A 22,651-nucleotide genomic window follows, 5' to 3' on the forward strand; every position below is an offset into this window, starting at 1 on the left:
GGCAGTGTATCAAGTACTTGTTCTCCCCACTGTATATGCAGCAATGCTAAGAGCCAGTTTTTTGTTTTGTTTTGTTTTTTATATCAGGGCTGATTAATCAATTACAGATTCATTGGTGACTGTCGATTAGGAGTTAGCCAGTGTTATGCGTGCTCTTCGTCACAGCCTACAGCCTGTAGTAGTACACTTGTGCTCATTTTTAATTCAACAACAAAAAATGCGGTTCTTGTCAAAGGAAGTGAATATTATTGTATATTTTTACCTCAGCTAGGACGTGAAACCTATGGAAGGAGGAGGTTATGTATTCGGTTCTGAATATCTCTGGTTTAAAATAACAGAAGTGTGGTAAAATGGTGGCAACATTACATCACATACTGTATATCATCACTAATGTTTTTTACAGTCTTGATAAATCTCGGATTGGAAAATGTCAGCTGTTACTCTAAACCAGGGGTGTCCAAACTTTTTGCAAAGGGGGCCAGATTTGGTGAGGTAAAAATTTGGGGGGGCCGACCTTGGCTGACGTCCTTTACGTAGAACAATATATTTAAACAAATTTTAGCAAGCCATTCTGTGTGTCACATTTGCTTTATTATTTTTTTAAATTAATAATTTCAACAATCTCGCAACTAGCCTTTGTGGCATACTCCTTCGAATCTCGGGCTCTTGCGAAATACTGCTGCTGTGAAATTAAACTAGCTTCAAGTTGCTTCAATTTATCGGTACGTATTTACCCTATACTCTTGTCGTACATGTCAGCGTGTCCTGTTTGGTAATATCGCCTCACATTGAACTCTTTAAAAGAAGCAGTCGCTGCTTTTAAAGAGTTCAATGTGAGGCAGACACTGTTGTGTATTTTAGAGAATAGTCCAATTTCCACCTATTCTTGAAGCGTCGGCCGTCGCAGTCAACTTTTTTTTGTTGATTGTCGCCATTTTAGAAAATTGGGAATAAAGGGTCACATGGGGTAATGTTGCTTAGAGTGCTGCTGCCTTTAAGTGGGTAAATGAGGAGCAGCATTTAGTGTGTAAGCTACTTCATATGCTGGTAGCAGTACTGCTGACCAATTAAGTCTGTGTGTGGGCCAGACGTTATTGATTTTATGACAGAGGCTGGGGGCCGGATGAAATTTGTCCATGGGCCGCATTTGGCCCCCGGGCCGGACTTTGGACATGTCTGCTCTAAACAAACAAAGGAAGAGGTTACAATTTTCGACCCTTAGTCCCACTCAAATTTTTTTTTTCTAGCCCAGTAGGGCATCTCTGACATATTGTTGATGTCACAACGCAGGTTTAACTGTAACCAACAAAAACAAAATATGTTAGGCCAATCTGGAAATCCTTCGCAATACCAAATCTGGCTAAAATCTTATGGTCCGATTTTGGCATTAGGAAATTTCCACATTTGAACTGGTTTCACTAAACAGATGGGGCCTGGAATGTGGACAGAGCCCTTGAAATTGGTGTTAATGGCAAATCATCCAAGAACTGTGGTCCTAAAATGGTGCATAAATTCGCAACTTAGACCTCAGTCCGTTCAAAGTTGATGTCTAAAGTGGCTTATCAGGCTTCTTGGTGCAAAGTTTCCCTTAAGTAGAGTCTGGAAGCTTGAGGCATAAAACTATTAAGGAGTCCACAATTCAGATTTCCCTTTGCACCAGTTTCCTTCACATCCGTTCCAACCTCTCCTCGGACAGACCAGATAGCTGGTGTGTGAAACGGTGAAAGGAAGTCCGCCTCTTCCTCAGGTTTGTGCTACATCCTGTACGAGAAGGGCATCTCTTATGACCGGCGGACGCAATGTGGCCGTTCCAGGTTATAAACACGTCGTCAAATTAATCCCTCGGTGTCTACGCTGGGTGCGAAATGTGACAGCAGCTGTGCGTTTCGATGACCTTGTTGAGCTGACAGTGAAACAAAGCTTGTAGAAGGCGCTTGTCAAAACCACCTGATGGTCAATTGTGTCAGGCTTGGGCTGATTATCAGGCAGCTGTGCTGATGTATGTACAAATGAATGTCCAAGCAATTGTGCTTTAATAAAACCCCATTTTAATCTCCCCTAATCACTTCAATAGAGTTTCTTTGCAATAAGACTGCAACAAAGCATTGTTTCTGTCAAATTGGAGCCCCAATAGCTCCAACAGCTCATTACCTTTGCAAAATGTAACCTATGTATCAATGTGTGTAAAAGGTACCTGGAAGGAAAGTCTGTCCTTGGTGGGACTGAGCCTCATGTCCTCCATGGGGGTGCTGGTAATCATCACCTCAGTCATATCACAGACTGGCAAAAACACTGAACTGTGGGGGGAAAAAAAAAAGATGTCTTTAACCCTTCATAGAGCACTTATTTGAGTTATTGGCTGCCATTGTTGGCGCCAGACGTCTCATCCATTTTGATTGGGAGGTACGACAGTACTGATAGATTCTGCCAATCAAAATGGTTTAGACGTCTGGTGCCGTCAAGAGGAGCCTGTGAGTTAACTCAAAAATGAAAAACAAAAAAAATATATGGCCGAAGACACAGAAGACTGAAAAAGCAGTTTCTGCTCTTGCACTCCTCTTTAAAAGAAACTGCTGTATTTTAAGCCAAAACTGTTGTTTTATAGAACAATATTTTTATATGCTGTCATAGCAGATTCATGGTGCATTAAGCCCCCAAATTATTTTTAATTTGCCCGTTTTACCCTGGAAACCCCTGTTTACAGGCGTTGCACAACCGCTTATGTTTCAACCCAGTCATAAACACAAGTAATAATATTTATTATTCAAAATATGTCATTTTTAGCTTCGTGAATTGATGTCTAATATTTTGTTTAAAATAAAAAAACAAATTATTCACTCACATATTTTAAACAAATCATGTCACAATGAAAAAAAATGGCGTCTGTATCAAATACTTGTTCTCCCCACTGTATAAATATATACTAGTATAGGGCAAAAAACACAGACAAGGCTGATAAAGCAGTTTCTGCTTTTGCACCCCTCTTTAAAATAAACTGCTGTATTTTAAGCCAAAAGAACTGTTGTGTTTGATGGAACAAAATGTCTACAGTGGGGAGAACAAGTATTTGATACACTGCCAATGGGAAAACCCATTGGCAGTGTATCAAATACTTGTTCTCCCCACTGTATGTTTCCATAGCAGATTCATGCTGCAGTAAGTCCCGGAACTATTTTTCATTTGTCCGGTTTCCCATGGAAACCCCGTTTACAGACGTCGCACAACCGCTTTGGTTTCAACCTAGCCATAAAAATAAGGTAAGTAATCGTATTTATTATTCGAAATGTCTGTCATTTTTAGCTTAGAATCATTAATTGATGTTGAATATTTAGTGAAAAAAAAAAAAAAAAAGAATTATTCACTCGCATATTTTAAACTTTGAAACAAATTATGTCACAATGAAAAAATAGTCTTTAAATAGGTCACGGATATCTACCTTATAACTATCACTTAATTGTACTTTTTTGTTACCGTCGCATTTTCCCCAATATTTTGGATAGTAATCGATCCAAACAAAACACCAAAAAAAAAAAAAAAAAAAAAAAAAAAAAAAATGAAGAAAAACGTTTAAAAGGGTAAATATTTGAAAAAGGAAATCTCAACCACTCCTTGATGTCTGCAATTTCTGCATTGCTACCCTTTTTACATTACCGCGTTTCACTCAAAATCCCAAAAAGTCCAGTTGTGGCCATTCACAGCTGTGTCTTGACACTCTGAAACATGCGCCTCTGAGTTTTTGGATCGAAACAAGATAAGTACGTGATAATATCTCGTTAAAATCATGGTTGCTCTCACCTCAAGTTAAGCTTTTTAAAAAAAAAAAAAAAAAGCCCTCCTTTTAAAATTTTTCTTCCCCAAGAAGAGATTTTAAGCTTTCCAATGATGTATCACACGTGCATATATAGGACAATTTTGAAATTTTGCCAAATTGGGGGTCTCAGAGAGGAACTTCTTCATATCTAAGTTCGCCATATATTTTGGCGGAAAACACTCAGTTGACTTGAAGTTCCGCTCTGAGACCCCAATTTGTCCAAATTTCAAATTTGTTCGATATGCATGTGTGACACATCATTGGAAAACTCAAAATCTCAATTTTCTGGGGGAACAAAAAAAATTGAACAGGAGGGCATTAAATAATTTTTTTTTTGAAGAATCAACAACAAAATCCTATCTGGAGGTGAGAGCACGCAAGAGCAGAATTACAGACGCCATGACTTTAACGAGATATTATCACGTACATACCTCGTTTCGATCCAAAAACTCCATATCGCATGTATCACTGAGTGTCAAGACACAGCTGTGAATGGCCACAGCTGCATTTTTTGGGGATTTTATGGGTGAAACATGGTAATATAACAAGGGTTGCAATGCAGAAATCGCAGACATCAAAGAGTGGTTGAGTTTTTCTTTTTCATATATTTACCCTTTTAAACTTTTTTAAAAAATTTTTTCTTTGTTTGGATTGATTATCATCTAACATATCGGGGAAAATGCGACTAACAAAAAAATACAGTTTAGCGATAGTTATGAGGTAGATATCCGTGACTTTTTTTACAGACGCCATTTTTTTATTGTGACTTCGTTTGTCTTTTTTTTTTAAACAAAATATTAGACATCAATTAATGATTCCAAGCTAAAAATGACATTTTATATAATATAATTACCTTGTTTTAATGGCTGTAACGGTTGTACGACGTCTGCAAATGGGAGTTTCCAGAGTAAAACGGGCAAATTAAAAATAGTTTGGGGGCTTAATACACCATGAATCTGCAATGGCAGCATATAGACCTATTGTTCTATCAAACACAACAGTTGTTTTGGCTTAAAATACAGCAGTTTCTTTTAAAGAGGAGTGCAAGAGCAGAAACTGCTTTTTCAGTCTTGTCTGTGTTTTCCGCCATATACATATATAAATCAGTAGCCACGTTTACATGCTGACTTTTATTCATACCGATTCAAATAATTCCGAATGGAAATTTCAGATCAGCTGTTTACATGTCACTTCATCTATTCCGATCCAGCGTTTACATGTGTCTGCCTTTATTCCGAAAGGACGTTTGACAACTGCCGTCTGACATGCGCAGATTAATCAAAACAAAGCGTCACGTTGCAAAACATGGAGATCGATCGTCAGATCGGCTGCTGTTTTAACTTTTCGAGTGGAAACAAAACTTCAGAATGACACGCCGTTCATTTAAAAAGTTGTGTGGGTGCGCTGTGCGTGTGCTTGGAAGCCATGTTGCAAGTGACGTCACCACGTCAGTACGGAGCATGTGCAGAAAGAACGCAACCAGACACCATTCCGCTTCCCTGTTTACATGATATAATTTTACTTCTAATCGGTTTGGGAAAAGGAATATTCCACTCCTGTGAAACGGAATGAAATTCCATTCGGTTTGGGCCTGTTCATTCCGAATGAGGTGTTTATATGGAACACATTTATTCGGTTTGAACAAATATTCCGATTGTAATTGGAATATTTGGCTCCATGTAAACGTGGCAACTGAGACAATCTCCACATATGTGGACATCACATTTTGGGCCAAAATTGTACATGACTTCAAATCTCCATGTAGGTTATTCATTTATTTATATTTCATTTTATTTTATTTATTTAAAACCAAAAATAGTCACTTGCTCTGTAAAGGGTGAACAAAAGCACAAAGTCTATACAATGTCAAGGTCCTGCCACATCACAATGAGTCTATTCTCTGCAAAGGCGCGCACTGTTGTTTCACAGCACCACAGTCATTGTGAGAGTGCACTATGAGGGAAACGAAGTGGGGGCTGTGGTATGACTGGGGAAGGAACTCTGTGCACTCTTGTTCCATCAAACCTAACTTACCAAGGAGCACGTGGTTGCCTGCAAGTTGTCTTTTACAGTATTTTGTTTTATTACAGCCACAAGCAAGGGTACTGCCCTACGTGCAGTCTCGGGACATGATGCTCGGCGGCCTTCTCACGCCGTCTATTTAAAGTATGTGCTCAACGACAACTACGAGCTTGGATTTTTTTTCCCCTTGCTGGCTACAGGAAAAATGTGTGACAAGACGCTCAACATGAGCTGCCTGAAAGGAGATTTGGCTTGACCCACTTTAAATCTCAGACGTGTTTGAGGATAGTCGTGCGGTTCGTGATTAACACATGGTTTACAAATAACAACAGTTATGTAAATGCCGGTTATGCTGAATCAATTCACCACAATCTAATTGCATTTAAAAAGAAATGTTCTTTATTCTGGTATTAGGACATTTTCCTTAAAAAGACCTTGTCTCTACCATAATATTTGAGCGCACCAGACTACAAGCTACAAACTTTCACAAAAGTTGAGGGGGGGGGGCATACAGTGGTGCAAATAAGTATTTAGTCAACCACTAATTGTGCAAGTTCTCCCACTTGAAAATATTAGAGAGGCCTGTAATTGTCAACATTAAACCTCAACCATGAGAGACAGAATGTGGGGGAAAAAAAAAAACAACAACTGAAAATCACATTGTTTGATTTTTAAATTTATTTGCAAATCATGGTGGAAAATAATTATTTAGTCAATACCAAAAGTTCATCTCAATACTTTGTTATGTACCCTTTGTTGGCAATAATGGAGGCCAAACGTTTTCTGTAACTCTTCAGCTTTTCACACACTGTTGCTGGTATTTTGGCCCATTCCTCCATGCAGATGTCCTCTAGAGCAGTGATATTTTGGGGCTGTCGTTGGGCAACACGGACTTTCAACTCCCTCCACAGATTTTCTATGGGGTTGAGATCTGGAGACTGGCTAGGCCACTCCAGGACCTTGAAATGCTTCTTACGAAGCCACTCCTTTGTTGCCCTGGTTGTGTGTTTGGGATCATTGTCATGCTGAAAGACCCAGCCATGTCTCATCGTCAATGCCCTTGCTGATGGAAGGAGATTTTCACTCAAAATCTCTCGATACATGGCCCCATTCATTCTTTTCTGTACACAGATCAGTCGTCCTGGTCCCTTTGCAGAACAACAGCCCCAAAGTATAATGTTTCCACCCCCATGCTTCACAGTGGGTATGGTGTTCTTCAGATGCAATTCAGTATTCTCCTCCAAACACGAGAACCTGTGCTTCTACCAAAAAGGTCTATTTTGGTTTCATCTGACCATAACACATTCTCCGCGTCCTCTTCTGGATCATCCAAATGCTCTCTCGCGAACCGCAGACGGGCCTGGATGTGTATTATCTTCAGCAGGGGGACACGTCTGGTAGTGAAGGATTTGAGTCCCTGGCGGCGCATTGTGTTACTGATCGTAGCCTTTGTTACTGTGGTCCCAGCTCTCTATAGGTCATTCACTAGGTCCCCCCGTGTGGTTCTGGGAATTTTGCTCACCTTTCTTGTTATCATCACCACGGGGTGAGATCTTGTATGGAGCCCCAGATCGAGAGAGATTATCAGTGGTCCTGTATGTCTTCCATTTTCTAATAATTTCTCCCACAGTTGATTTCTTTACACCAAGCGTTTTACCTATTGCAGATTCAGTCTTCCCAGCCTGGTGCAGGTCTACAATTTTGTCTCTGGTGTCCTTCGACAGCTCTTTGGTCTTGGCCATGGTGGAGTTTGGGGTGTGACTGACAGATTGTGGACAGGTGTCTTTTATACCGATAATGAGTTAAAACAGGTGCCATTAATACAGGTAACGAGTGGAGCCTCGTTAGAAGAAAGACCTATTTGACAGCCAGAAATCTTGTTTGTAGGTGACCAAATACTTATTTTCCACTCTAATTTGGAAATAAATTCTTTAAAAATCAAACATTGTGATCTTCTGCCCCCCCCCACATTTTGTCTCTCATGGTTGAGGTTTACCCATGTTGACAATTACAGGCCTCTCTAATCTTTTCAATTTGGAGAACTTGCACAATTGGTGATTAACTAAATACTTATTTGCCCCACTGTATCACCATTTCAATTATTTTCTCATACCCCTAGTACATAGGCCGATTGAGTGACAAACCTAACACTGAAATGTCTATTATATCATGAACCATCTCGCCAAAGGAATGTTGGAGCACAGGTCTGGCTTTTGTCGAACACACTCTGAATGGACCTTCAACTTTATCAAAAGGTCAAAACAACTACAGTAAAGTAGGGGACAAAGATTTTTGGATGACAACAGCTTTTTGCACACTTTTATAGCCACCTGCAGGAATTTGATTAAAAATATAGAATAGTGAAATATATGTAAGAAGAGTAGACAATGTTGACATTTAAATATGGAGCTGCTTAGACTCACAAAAGGTAAAAAAAATTCTATCACGCCGTTGGATACTTGCGATTTGGAGAGCCCGCTTTTGCATAGAAATGCCACTAAGATTTCTCAGCTCTGACATGTTTTGATCAGGACAAATCAATTCTTGACTGAGAGGCTTAATGTAATAAGCAGGCATGAAAATGGGTCAGGAGTTAAAAAGGTGAGAAGGGTGTGGAGGAAATACGTTTCGGTAGGGCTGTCCCAAACGACTAATTTTCTCCCAATTAGTCGACTATTTTTATGATTAGTCGACTAATAATTTTTTTAACGATATTGGAAAAAAATATCACCGCGATTTTTGGGGTGTTTGCGATATTAAAACGAGAAAATTTTCACCAAATAACTTGAATAGCTCCATTTGGAATAGCTGCACTGTTGGTCAAGAAAAACAGTTTGGTCGCTCTGCCTAGCAGGAGGGAGATTGAGAAGCTGAAGCGCTGTACGAACATGAAGCAGAAAAACATGAATGCATCGGCCCTAATTTATATAACGCAGTTTAATACAGGATCTGCACACTTGCTGCGTTTCTGAAGTAAAAGTTGAAATGTTGAAAAAAAAAAACAAAAAAAAAACAATTGCATGTCCTGCGATGTGACTAATACGCATGCGCACATGCGATGGTGATGTTCAAACATCTAGCATTATTATTATAGTATACTACTATATATAATAGTATTATAATAATTATAATGTTCAATGCCAGTCATCTTTTTTTTTTTTTTTTTTTTAAAAAGGGTGTCATTTTGAAGCTTTTCTTATTGTAGATTCTGAATTCTTTAGTATTATAGTATTAATTCTGAAGTCTGTGGGATTAACTCCAGAAATCGTTTTTTATTAAGAACGTGACATGCTTTTATTTTAAAATGTTCACCGGAAGGACGTTCGCTATAGCGTTAACAACTGTACACTCCGCAAAAGCACTTTTCGTCATTGCTACTGGTGTCACCAATAGATTTTTTTATTCTTATTTGTTCCATTTTTTTTGTTTGCAAATACTGTTAACCAGTGATTTTTCATGTTTGAAGTGTCACATTTTAATCACAAGTTTGTGTTTTAGAGAAGACAATGTTTTATAGCAGGCTAAAGTAGGTTGTATTTTTTTCCCTATTGGTCTCAATGTAGCAATGCTAACGTTTACAGTGTTTAATATACATGTTTCCTTATTTTGTATGTGTGAACTGTAATTCTATGGCGTGTTAATGACCAATAAACATCTGGACACAACAACTGGAGTGTCATATGTCATCTACAAGCACGCACAAATGGATGTACGCACGCACGCACGCACTCACGTGGTGATAAAGCGCAGCCTTGAAAATTACCGCCCTCATTTTTATCTACCTTGCGTTGAATGGACTCATTGCATATCGCCACAGGCTTAGCAACTTCAATAAAACATGACGTTTGTTGGATGGACTTACGACCCCCCGCCCCTCTAAATTTTCTCCTCGGATCTACACAATTCACGTTGGTCCCCCTTTTTGATTTCAAAACGGCGAATTTTGCCGAAAGGTGAGGGATTTTCATGCCTGAATAAGATAGTCTGGCGTTTGACATCCTTTGTCAGGAAGTACTGTGTGTGTGTGTGTGTGCGCGCGCGTGTGTGTGTTTGGGGGTATGCGTTTAATTATATTGGCAATTAGGGTAACCCCTCCGCAAGGTTTCTACAACATATCCGAGACCTGCTGGTAACTAGAGCTGTCCCGACTAGTCGACCTGCTGGTAACTAGAGCTGTCCCGACTAGTCGACATCGTCGACGTCATCGATGACGTAAATCCGTCAACGAGCACAACATCCCGTCGACGGTTAATGAAGGGTTAAAAAATATATGCGTGGAAAGTTCAGAATGTTTGATGCTCTGTATGCAAGCGGGGAAAGCGGCAGAAAGCCAAAAAAGCGCACCAGAGTGTCCAAAACATTGACTTATTTCAAAGAAACAAAGGAGGGAACACTCTTGTGTCCTGTCTCTTCAATGCCAAGCTTGGCTGCACGTCGGCCGTGAATAAACATCCAAAGTGCCGTCACCCAGTTTGTAAGTCAATCCAACTAACTAATGACATGTTTTATTGAAGTTGCTAAGCCTATCACGATATGCAATGAGTCCATTTATCGCACGGCAAATTAAAATGAGGGCGGTAATTTTCATGGCTGCCTTTTATAGCTGCGCACGTGCGTGCGTGCATACATTAGTGCGTGCGTGCTGATGGCATATGAGTCTTGAGTTCCTTTCTCTTATCAACACACTGTAGAATTAAAGTTCAGACATACAAAATAAGACAACACATCTATATTAAACACTAACGTTAGCACTGCTACACTGAGGTGAATGGGGGGAAAAAGGCAACTTACTTTAGCCTGCTATAAAACTTTGGCAGTCGTCTCGTGAAAGCAAACTTGCGGTTAAAAGGTGACACTTCAGACATGAAAAATCGCTGGTTAACAGCATTTGCAAACGAAAAAAATGACCCAAAAAATCTATTATTGACACTACATGCAATGACAAAAAAGTGCTTTTTTTGCGGAATGTAAAGCTGAAGTTAGCGGTTCAGCGAACGTACTTCCGGTGAACATTTCAAAGTAAAAGCATGTCATGTTCATCATATAAATAGCGATTTCTGAAGTTAATCCCACATACTTCAGAAATCAGATTCTACACTAAGCCTTTAAAATGACACCCTTTATGAAAAATCTGATTGGCAATTAATAATTATAATTATTCTAATACTATTATATATAGTACTATGCTATACTATTAATGCTAGGTGTTTAAGAATTGTTTTGAATCATGTTGGAAAGGCAAAGTCAGTGTTCTGAATCGGTTTACATTCCATTCTTTTGCACTAGTTAATTCTATCAGCATTCGAACTCATTGTTTATTTGTGATTTATTATTGTGATTTACGTGTATTTGTACTTTAATAAATAATTCAAGTGTTCCAATATGTTTTTGTGAATTGATAAGCGTAAACAAAAATTTCATTGCTAAATTAGTAAAAAAAAAAAAAAAAAAAAAAAAAAATTTAAAAAAAAATTATTAGATTAGTCGACTAATCGTAAAAATAGTCGGCTGACTAATCGGGAGAAAATTAGTCCTTTGGGACAGCCCTACTGGTAACGCTACACTGCAGACAAATCCATTTGACAGCTCTTGACCTGTTCGACCTGACGTCTGTGAGACCATGTGACTTGCACTGGCCTGGAATAATATGCCATATCCACGACTTCTGGCCCTTTACCTACGAGCTAACAGGGACAGAAATATCACAAACCACTGTCCTGTTTCACATAATGACATTTCATGCTTAATGCTGCTTGGTCACAAGCAAAACTGACTCAGCAGAAAGTACATTGAGGGAATAGGTGATAAAACACTGAATCCTTTCATTGCTCAAAAAGTATAATCCAAAAACATCAAATGTTAATAAGTAAACAACATTAATAGGGCATTCATTTAACTCATTGGCTGCGCTAGACGTCCAATCCATTTTGAATGGGAGGGATTGCAGTGATCACTCACATCACAGAAACATGAGAATTCACCGTTTAAATGAATTGAACGTCAATCCTTGTCAATGGCAGGCAATGAGTTAATAGTCAATATCCTTATGATTTTTTGTTCAGGTAGTTTCTTTTGTTATATTTTCTTAAGGGGATAAAAACTAAATATCCTCTCCCTATAATATACAGTATAACATCTTAAAAATATTTAAAATGTTTAAAGCGGAAAACACAGACAAGGCTGAAAAAGCAGTTTCTGCTCATGTACCCCTCTTTAAAACTGCTGTATTTTAAGCCAAAAGAACTGTTGTGTTTGATAGAATAATATGTCGACATGATGCCATAGCAGTTTCATGGTACATTAAGCCCCCGAACTATTTTTAATTTGTCCGTTTTACCCTGGAGACGCCCGTTTACAGACACCGCGCAACCGCTTTTGTTTCGACCCAGCCATAAAAAGAATTATATTAGTCAAAATGTCTATCATTTTTAGCTTAGAATCATTAATTTAGTTTGGTAAAAACAAAACAAAAAAAAAAAAAACAAAAAAAAAAACCCCCCGACTTTATAAAATTATTCACTTGCATATTTTAAACTTTTAAACAAATTACATCACAATAAAAAAAAAAAATAGTGTCTGTAAATAGGTCACGGATAACTAGAACATAACTAACGCTTAATTGTATTTTTTTTTGTTACCGTCGCATTTCCCCCCCCGACATTTTAGTTAAAAAAAAAAATTTAAAAAAAATTGAACCAAACAAAGAAAAATTGAAAAAACAAAAAAAAAACCTTTAAAAGGGTAAATATTGCAAAGAAAATTTCGACTACTCCTTGATGTCTGCGATTTCTGTATCGCAACCCTTGTCACATTACCGTGTTTCACCCATTAAAATCCCCCCCAAAGTCCGGCTCTGGCCATTCACAGTTCACTGCTGGTGAACTGAACATTGCAAGCAGCTAAATTTACTTAATAAAAGTGCAAACTGTTACAATGATTTTATCAAATCCACCAGTTATTTTTTTCAGTGCACTCAGCGAGATATGCTACACGCTATGGGAAAATCCTACTCGACATACGACCATTTCGACTTACAAACAAGGTCCTGGAACAAATTAACTTCGTATGTAGAGGTACCACTAAGATTCGAAATGTCATTTTTAACTCAGAAACATTAATTGATGTCTAATATTTAGTAAAAAAATAAATTTAAAAAATCATAAAATTACTCGCATATTTACAGTATAACTTTTAAACAAATTATGTCACAACGAAAACAATAGGTCACGGACATCTTACCTTATACTGTAACTATCACTTAATTCAAATTACTTAATTTTTCAAAGAAAAATTGAGGGGGGGAAAAAAAAAAAAAAAAAAAACATTTATAAGGGTAAATATTTGAAAAAATCTCAACCACTCCTTGCTGTCTGCGATTTCTGCATTGCGACACTTTTACAGTGTTTCACCCATAAAATCGCCCAAAACTCCAGCTGTGGCTATTCACAGCTGTGTCTTGACACGCTTCACTGAGTTTTTTGGATCGAAAAAGTACACGATAATAGTGCTGCAACGATTAATCAATTAACTCGAGTATTCGATTAGAAAAAAAAACCATTCAAATAAAATTTTGCTGCTTCGAGTATTCGTTTAGTTGAAGTGGCTACACTGCCCTCTAGTCTACTTCATTTAACGTGGCTGAATCCAGCTGCTGCCTGTTAAGACCAACATAAGCTAAGTTTTTCTTTGAGCTAATGTTTTTTAATGCATTTGTAATTTAGTTTATATTTGGCCGTTTTTTTTGTTTTTTTTTTAAACTGGGAATACATGCCTGGACCATTTGTTAAGAGCATTGTAAAAAAAACAAAAAAAAAATACCTTAGCATATTATAGCATTTAAGCAAGCGGACTTTTGCCAATTGTTCTTTTGTTGTACATAGATCCTCATTTATTTTTTTTATACCGTTTCAGGCTCAGCTCAGGTACTTTATGTTCCGTATCCGATTACTCGATTATACAAACTAACTACTTCATCGAAGAATTGACTACTAAAATAATTGATAGCTGCAGCCCTACACGATAATCTCGTTAAAAACATGGTGTCTTTTATTATGCTCTCTCCTCGAATTAGGGTTTATGGGTTTAATTTATTTATTTTTTTTTAAATAAAAATGTTCTTCCCCCACAAAATTGAGATTTTAAGCTTTCCAATGATGTATCACACATGCATATAGGACAAATTTGAAATTTGGCCGGTCTCGGAGCGGAACGTCAAGTCACCTGAGTTTTCCGCCGCCTTATACATTTAAAAAGGAATTTCTAAATAGTTATGTTATTCAAGCTATTTTTCCATCAACTATTGTCGGGTGATGTAATGAGAGTATTTTTACTCATTTTGATTTAGTTTCAGTAAGATTTTGTTAATTTGTAATTTCATTTGTTCATAAAAACCCAAAAAATATATATGCTTATAAACAGACGATAAAGCCGACATGTCCAAGGTCCGGCCCGGGGGCCAAATGTGGCCCATGGTCAAATTTCATCCGGCCCCCAGCCTCTGTCATAAAATGAATAACGTCTGGCCTGCACACAGACTTCATAAATTGGTCAGCAGTACTGCTACCAGCATATGAAGTAGATCCTCATTTACCCACTAAAAGGCAGCAGCACTCTAAGCAGCATTAAACCCGTGTGACCCTTTACTTCAGATTTTCTAAAATGGTGACATCAATGAAAAAAAAAAAAATTTGACTGACGGCCGACGTTTCAAGGATAGGTTGAAATTGGACTATTTCTTCACTAAAATACACAACAACTGTGTCTGCCTCATTTGCAAAGAGACAGTCGCTGTTTTTAAAGAGTTTGATGTGAGGCGATATCACCAAACAAGACACGTTGACATGTACGACAAGATTACAAGGAAGATACTCAGCGAGAAATTGAAGCAACTTGAAGCTAGTTTAATTTCACAGCAGCAGTATTTCGCAAGAGCCCGAGAGTCGAAAGAGACCACCACAAAGGCTAGATGCGAGATTATTATTTTTTATTAATTCATAATTTCAACAAAGCAAATTTGACACGCAGAATGGCTTGCCAAAATTTGCTTAAATATATTGTTCTACATAAAGGATGCAAGCCAAGGTCGCCCCCCCCATTTTTACCACACCAAATCTGGCGCTCTTTGCAAAAAGTTTGGACACCCCTGTGATAAAGTGTTAAAACGGTTCGACCCGCACAAAGTACCCTTTTCTAAAGCAGTGTTTTAGTTCAGAAACATTCTCAGGCGATTTAATTCATTATCAACAAAGATAACAGTTTTGAATTGCTAAAAGGTAGTCACAAACAATACTAGCACTCCTATCACAAACAAATCCAAGTAGCATGGGACATTTAAGCTCCAAATTGTCTATCTCTAGTGCGAGAGGCCACTCAAAATGAGTCCTTAAGCGGAGGTTGCGGCTTCACATGACATGAGTCATTTAGGTGGCAGCTGAGTGAACCCTAAAGCAAACCAGACTGCAACTTTTTCAATTACTTTTTTCCCAGGCCTGATTAAACACTCAAAGTTTTGGTCACTAATGGAAAGTCTGACATTGCAGACATGTCCAGGCTGTCCAAGAGTGAGCATCATCTAATGAGTCATTGTAAATTCATGCTTATGTGGCATTGGAGGGTTCAAAAAATAAAAACTTTAAGGGTTGGGAGGAAGGTTATCGTGAATATGAAAATATTCTCAGTGACAAATGAAGACTATAATAATTTTTTTAAACTCTCATAAAAGTATTGCATTGTAATTGAATGCCTAATTTTAGCCTAATTGTAATCTAATGCCTTCATTTTTAAAATGTTATCTGCAGAGGCAGTATTTATACACATTAAAATGACAAAATACCAAGATGAAATATATCGATTTAACTGTGTTTTGTTCATTTTCATCATTTTTTAAAATCTTGCACATGACAAGTATTGGAAAAAAAAAACATTAGCAAATCCATTCTAAAAGCAAAACTGGCTGAATTACAAAAAAATATCAAAAGTAGATAGAACTAGAGGAGCACTCGTAGGGCTTACTTAAGGGACTTACAGAATCCCTCAGCAGCCAAATTCAAAGCCTTGCCATATTTAGTACAACAGGCAATCCAACTCCAACCCTCCCAGTTCAAATGGATTGGACGTCTACGGCAGCCAATGATTTAATAATGGAAAAAAAAAAAAAAAAAAAAAATGCTATTCATCACCTACCCTGCAAATGTCATTTACAAATATAGGCTAATCCCTTAAAGTTAACGTGAAATTTCTTTTCTGTCCTCAGTAGGGGTGTGACAGAATATCGGAATGGTGATATATCGTGATACTTTGTATCCCAAATGGTTATCGATATGCTCCTGCCAAGAATCGAGATATCGTTTTGAAAAGGTGTCGATGTCTAAAAAAATAAAAATTAACCAACAAATTGCTACCAAAAATTTCCACCATAATCATGTCTCAGTCAACTCTAACGCTGCATTGACTGTGCTCAACGCCCAATCCATTTAGACTGGGAACGTTAGTCCAATCGAAACCAGAGCAGTCACAGTCATTCTGTCCGATTTTCAGGGCATTTACAGGTCACTTGCCGTTCATTTTAGGGCATTTATAGGTCATTTTCTGTTGAGTTTGAGTCATTGCCTATTCATTTGGGTGATTCCCAGGTCATTTCCTGTTCTGTAACTCAAAATAAATAGGAAGAGACCCATAAAATACCCCAAAAACAACAGGAAGTAACTGAAAATGAACATGTGAATGACCTTAAATGGCCCAAAATTACCTCATTGCCTGGCATTGGCTGCCACTACCGGCCATATTCGTTCATTCGCTGCCACCCTCCCAGTTCAAATGGATTGGACGTCTACTAATGATAAACACATTCCAATTCACAGCAGAAGCTTGTTTTTCTGTTTATTAGTTGTTTGTAGAATATCGTAGAATGATTTCCTGACCAATGTACCGATAATCGTTGTATCGTCAAATCATCGTTAACGTGAGCTTTGTATCGCAAATCTTATCATGAGGTACCAAGAGGTTCCCACTCCTAGTCCTCTGACCTTATTAGCCCAAAATTTAATCAGCTCTTCCTTTTCATATTCCAAACATCCTAAACATTTGATAATCCCTTTATTCATTCATGAGTTATCTTGAACACAGACATTCAGACCCGACCAACAGGCAGATGAAACGAACCAAAAATCCCAAAACTATTATAACCTTAGGCACTGTATCAAGAATACGACACGTTGTCATCCCATGCCGACTGCTTAGTACAAAATACGCCAACAGGGACAGCATTTACACCACAAAGTCAGCTTTGTTCATCTCGTGAAGTCACTTACCTTCCAGATGAATGCAGTTACTGTATATATTGATTTCTCCAGTCACAAGCTATCAGCAATTTACCATTTTACAGCTTTACATTACAGTGGTTAACTGTTGTCAACTTGACATATCATGATACTGCTTTTCTTCATCTTTAAATGCTTGGCTCATTCTGTGTCAAAAGTAATAATTAAAACTGCCATGTTATTTTGCTCTCAGTCTTAATATATTTCACAGTGTAATGAATCAAAAATTTATGGCTATAATATTTCATTCACCAAGGCCTCAAATACATTGGGGCAAATAAGTATTTAGTCAACCACCAATTGTGCAAGTTCTCCTACTTGAAAAGATTAAAGAGGTCTGTTTTTGTCAACATGGGTAAACCTCAACCATGAGAGTGTGGGGGGAAAAAACAGAAAATCACATTGTTTGATTTTTAAAGAATTTCCAAATTAGAGTGGAAAATAAGTATTTGGTCACTTACAAACAAGCAAGATTTCTGGCTGTCAAAGATGTCTAACAAGGTCTAACGAGGCTCCACTGGTTACCTGTATTAATGGCACCTGTTTTAACTCATTATCAGAATAAAAGACACCTGTCCACAACCTGTCAGTCACACTCCAAACTCCACTATGGCCAAGACCAAAGAGCTGTCGAAGGACACCAGAGACAAAATTGTAGACCTGCAGCAGGCTGGGAAGACTGAATCTGCAATAGATAAAACACTTGGTGTAAAGAAATCAACCGTGGGAGCAATTATAAGAAAATGGAAGACACACAAGACCACTGATAATCTCCCTCGATCGATAAAAATACAACTTTTTGGTAGAAACACCGGTTCTCGTGTTTGGAGGAGAAAGAATACTAAATTGCATCTGAAGAACACCATAACCACTGTGAAGCATGGGGGTGGAAACCTCATGCTTTGGGGCAGTTTTTCTGCAAAGGGACCATGACGACTGAAAGGAAAGAATGAATGGGGCCATGTATCGAGAGATTTTGAGTGAAAATCTCCATCAGCAAGGGTATTGAAGATGAGATGTGGCTGGGTCTTTCAGCATGACAGTGATCCCAAACACACAGCCAGGGCAACAAAGGAGTGGCTTGGTAAGAAGCATTTCAAGGTCCTGGAGTGGCCTAGCCAGTCTCCAGATCTCAACCCCATAGAAAATCTGTGGAGGGAGTTGAAAGTCTGTTGCCCAACGACAGCCCCAAAACATCACTGCTCTAGATGAGGTCTGCATGAGGAATGGGCCAAAATACCAGCAACAGTGTGTGAAAAACTTGTGAAGAGTTACAGAAAACGTTTGGCCTCCGTTATTGCCAACAAAGGGTACATAAAAAGTATTGAGATGAACTTTTGGTATTGACCAAATACTTATTTTCCACCATGATTTGCAAACATTTACGGTAATGTTTTGAACAACCGATGTGTTATGCTTGTGCTGTGTTTCACCAGTCAGTAAAATGACATTTCTGTATCTGTACACGAGCTCTGTTTTCATGTGTTCTTCTATTTATTGGTGCTAAAATTAGGGTGCATGTTATACACTGGTACAATAATTTCCCCTAGATTTTACAAGTAAATTTGGGGTACGCCTTATATTCGGGAAATTACGGGAAACGATTCCTCAAGGCCAATAAAATTACTCTGATCAGTTCTTAAACTTGAATTACTGGAGTATTCGTTCAGCTCGAGACGATTCATTTATCATTTTTTTGTTAACACACATAAAAACAAAACAGAATTGGGCTCGTTTTCCCAAAACGAATGGCCATAAGTTACACGGACCCTCATCACTGTTCATGTCATTTCATCCTTCAGCGGGATGCAAAAGAAGGCCAAGCAGGAAAGAGCAAAGAAGAGTGCAGATGACGGGATGGAGGGATGCTCAGGGAAGTGAAACAGTGACGACCTGAGGAGCGGGAAGAAAGATAAACACTCAAGCCTTGCCAGTCATATTTCTATGCAAGGATTGTATAAACATCCTGCTTGGCTAAGAATAACAGAACATTGGGCTAATAAAACAGAACGGGGGCACAATGAGAAGGAAGTGTGCATGCTCGCAAATAAGTCCACCTGGTAGAGACTCGCACATTCAACAACAGTACAGAAAGTCATTTGAGCATGTATTCAATATTAAGGGTGTAACTACATTTATTCGTATTAAACCGTTTCGGTACTTGGTGCTCGGTTCGGAACGGACGCGTATCGAACGAGTTTCTGACGTAATTTTTGAGGCTGTGAGTCGATCGGGTTACAGTTTCTTTGTGTAGATTCTATTTACTCCGTCTTCTCCACTATAATGAGGACCAACACGGTAAGACAGTCCAGAAACGTCAACGGCGCGACAACGTGGCCGCCGCGAGAATGCAGTGAAACGCGGGCGTTAAAGTCAATCAGCCAATGCACACCAGTCGCAGTGCGGCCGCGTGTTAGACGCGTCCCAGAAACGTCTCAACGCGATGCACGCAAAAAGAACGGCAGGGTTTATTATTTGACGTGAGACGCTACCCTCCTGCGTCAATACTACTACCGGTAGCTAGGATCGGGCAGACCGGAAGTCACTCGTGTAAAAATACGGTGGATCCGGTCGATTTTCAAACTAATATGCAATCGTAACCCATTTTTTTGAGTCCATCAGATCTCTTGAGTGGTAGATCGGGGCACAGTTGACTTGTCTTTGTTGATTTACAGTTGTCATCTCTGCTATAATAACCAACACTGCCCCGTGTTCAATACAAAACCCTCCTACCACAACAAAACAAGTAGGAACTAAAGTTATGCAACATAAAATATACAATATAAATGAATACTACATCACATTCGCAAAATACAAACACATAAAATAAATAATAGCCCATTTAAATAAAATTGAAATGTGCTAAAACACCTGTAATTAAATAAGAATAATACAGATCCTGCTTACACAATTAAATTTTTTAATTTCTGTTTATGATTCTCTATATGATTTATTGAGGCATTTCATTTGTAAAATACATGTTAAAATCTTTGTCATTGGGATTGCTTTTCTCTTTAGCACAGGACTTTTTTCTTCTTTCCTTCAGAAAGAAAGCTGACCAATACGCGGGGTCTAAAAGGCAAATTGTTGTTGGATTATCTTTAAATACACGCTACTTTTTGAGCAGAATTCTAGCTTTGTATAGGCTAATGTTCCTATCGTTGAAAGCACAAAGGTGTGCAATAAACAACTAGCACATTTATATTTTGCATTTTGTCTTCTTACTGTACCGAAAATGAACCGAACCGTGACCTCAAAACAGAGGTACGTATCGAACCGAGGTTTTGCATACCGTTACACCCCTATTCAATATACAACTTGATATCAATGGACTGGTGCACTAATTTTGAGATCCAGTTAAGATGAATATCAAGTACTGATGGAATAACTCTTCAGACAGCATGCAATCGAGTATGTCTATTTGAACTAAAAGTGACATGCACGACTGAACGGTGCGTCACCGTGTGTAAACTGCAGACAGAGTGTCCTACAAGGAACCAAGCTGTAAACGGATTACATAAAAACCTACAGAATATAGAACACATTGGTGACTGAAGGTCAGGGTAATGACCACACACATACACATGGTTACTTAAAGCGAGCCATGGGCAGGTGAAATCCTCAACATCTTGACCTACATTGGATTAAATACTAGTGCTATAGTCTACAATGCAAGTAGGCCACACATTGAGAATAGTAACAACAGTACTGTACTGCAGTAGTCTTTAATAGACAGTTCGCCCATTTTGTAATTACTGATTTTTCATGTTAAACCATAAATCAAAAAGGTACTTTATTTAAAGAAAATCTTTGTTGATATGGATGATAAAACTTGAATTGACCACCTCCGACAATGCACAATATGGTAGAAAATATAAACTCACTAGCTGCTATTGACGGCAACCGGTCGGTAACACTTTATAATAACTATCTTATAACTAGTCAATACATCATTATTAAACTATTAATAAATTATATATTTTCGACTTGTTAAATGTTTGTTAACAGTTTCCTGTCATGTATGCATGTTAAATTCAGTTTATACTGTGTTTAGCACAAAAACTTTCCCAAACTCATGGGTTTGTAAAGTGCTGTTTTATTTTGTTGTTCTGCCATGGGATGGCTGAGTATGAGTGTTTCTAGGCATTAAACAAAATGTTCAGCATTTCATCAGTGGTGTTTCTTTGGTAAAGTACAGAAATGCCTATAGGTGGAACAATCTTGAGGTACAAAACATTGATATTCTAAATATCACGAAAAATGTCAGTATCTTGAACTTGTTCAACCTATTTGCTCTTCTTCAAAGTTCAGTAGATGGTTAGCACACTCTTAAAGTGATCCTCTGATTTAAATACATGTAGGCTCTAATAAACCGCAATTGTTCTCTTGTACTAAAAGATGTTGTTAGAAACACAAAAAATGCTAAATCAATGGCAATATTTTATAATATTTAGTCCATATTTTGACCATTAGTTGACGCCATGGTTTGCGGGCTCGCAGTGATGACGTCAATGGCATCTTTCCAAATGTGTAGCGTGTTCAACAATTGCTTATTGCTGCCTAAACTCGAAGTAAAATGCCACAATGCGCTGCTTTTGGATGCAATTTGCAGTCAAATGGAAACAAGGGGAGTGAAGTGACTGGTCAAGGTGGAATTATTATTTTTAGTGAATAAATGTGCATAAGTGGAAGCTTCTCCCCCTTTTGGGTCCCTGTGTGCACATATCCTACCCACCACTCGTTGCAACTGGCGCCCGACCATGTATCCTGGATCCTCAGTCAAGAAAGGTTCCACCGCGTCTGCAATATTGGTTTCGGATCTGTCCATTGTTTTGATTCGTCGGTCCCACCGCAGCTTTTCGGATCAGTCTATTTCGTGGAATCGACGACCTGATCACGACTGGAACATTGCCATGGGATCGGTCTAATTCCTGGATCTCCGAGTGAGTAAAAAACACGGATTTGGATTACTATTGCGATCTTTTTTGTTGACTATTCTTCGTGGGAGTTTTCCCCAAATCATACTAAATAATTAAAGCACTATGGCACGCTACAGTGACGACAGTGACTGACGTGGACCTTATAACAATGTTGGAGTTCGTCAGGGAACACGGGTTTGCATACTGCTGAGCTCCCAGTGAACAGTGGTCAAGGTGGAAATATTTTTTGTGAATAAATGTGCATAAGTGGAAGCTTTTCCCCTTTTTGTTACTTTTATACACGTATCCTAGCTACCACGCGTTACAATGTACAAGACATGGATTACACAAGGTGTGCTCTTTGGCCTGTACTGTAAGCACACGACAGCTCTGGATGCTAACAATCCACATAATTATATTGGGATGTTTGGAAACGCAATATGCTTACCTTGAATATCTGCTAATAAAACCGGAGTTCCCAACACTCTCGCTCCCAACCTGAGTTCCCAATAGCACTCTGTCGCTCTGTTGCCATTGAGACAGCGAGTGCATCACCAATTTTGCCCAATTTTTGTCTGATC

The 22,651-nt window shown here is 38.4% G+C and overlaps 1 protein-coding gene across 1 annotated transcript in view; it reads right to left on the reverse strand.

Moving 5' to 3' along the window:
• Positions 1-22,651, reverse strand: part of lbh (LBH regulator of WNT signaling pathway) — a 39,528-nt gene that overhangs the window by 9,593 nt on the left and 7,284 nt on the right. The window contains exon 2 of the mRNA XM_057859919.1: positions 2,195-2,297. Coding sequence (XP_057715902.1) covers positions 2,195-2,272 — 78 coding nt within the window. The 5' untranslated portion in view covers positions 2,273-2,297. The remainder of the gene's footprint in view (positions 1-2,194; positions 2,298-22,651) is intronic.

The sequence above is a fragment of the Corythoichthys intestinalis genome, chromosome 15, assembly GCF_030265065.1.
Source record: "Corythoichthys intestinalis isolate RoL2023-P3 chromosome 15, ASM3026506v1, whole genome shotgun sequence".
In the NCBI taxonomy this organism is placed as follows: domain Eukaryota; kingdom Metazoa; phylum Chordata; class Actinopteri; order Syngnathiformes; family Syngnathidae; genus Corythoichthys; species Corythoichthys intestinalis.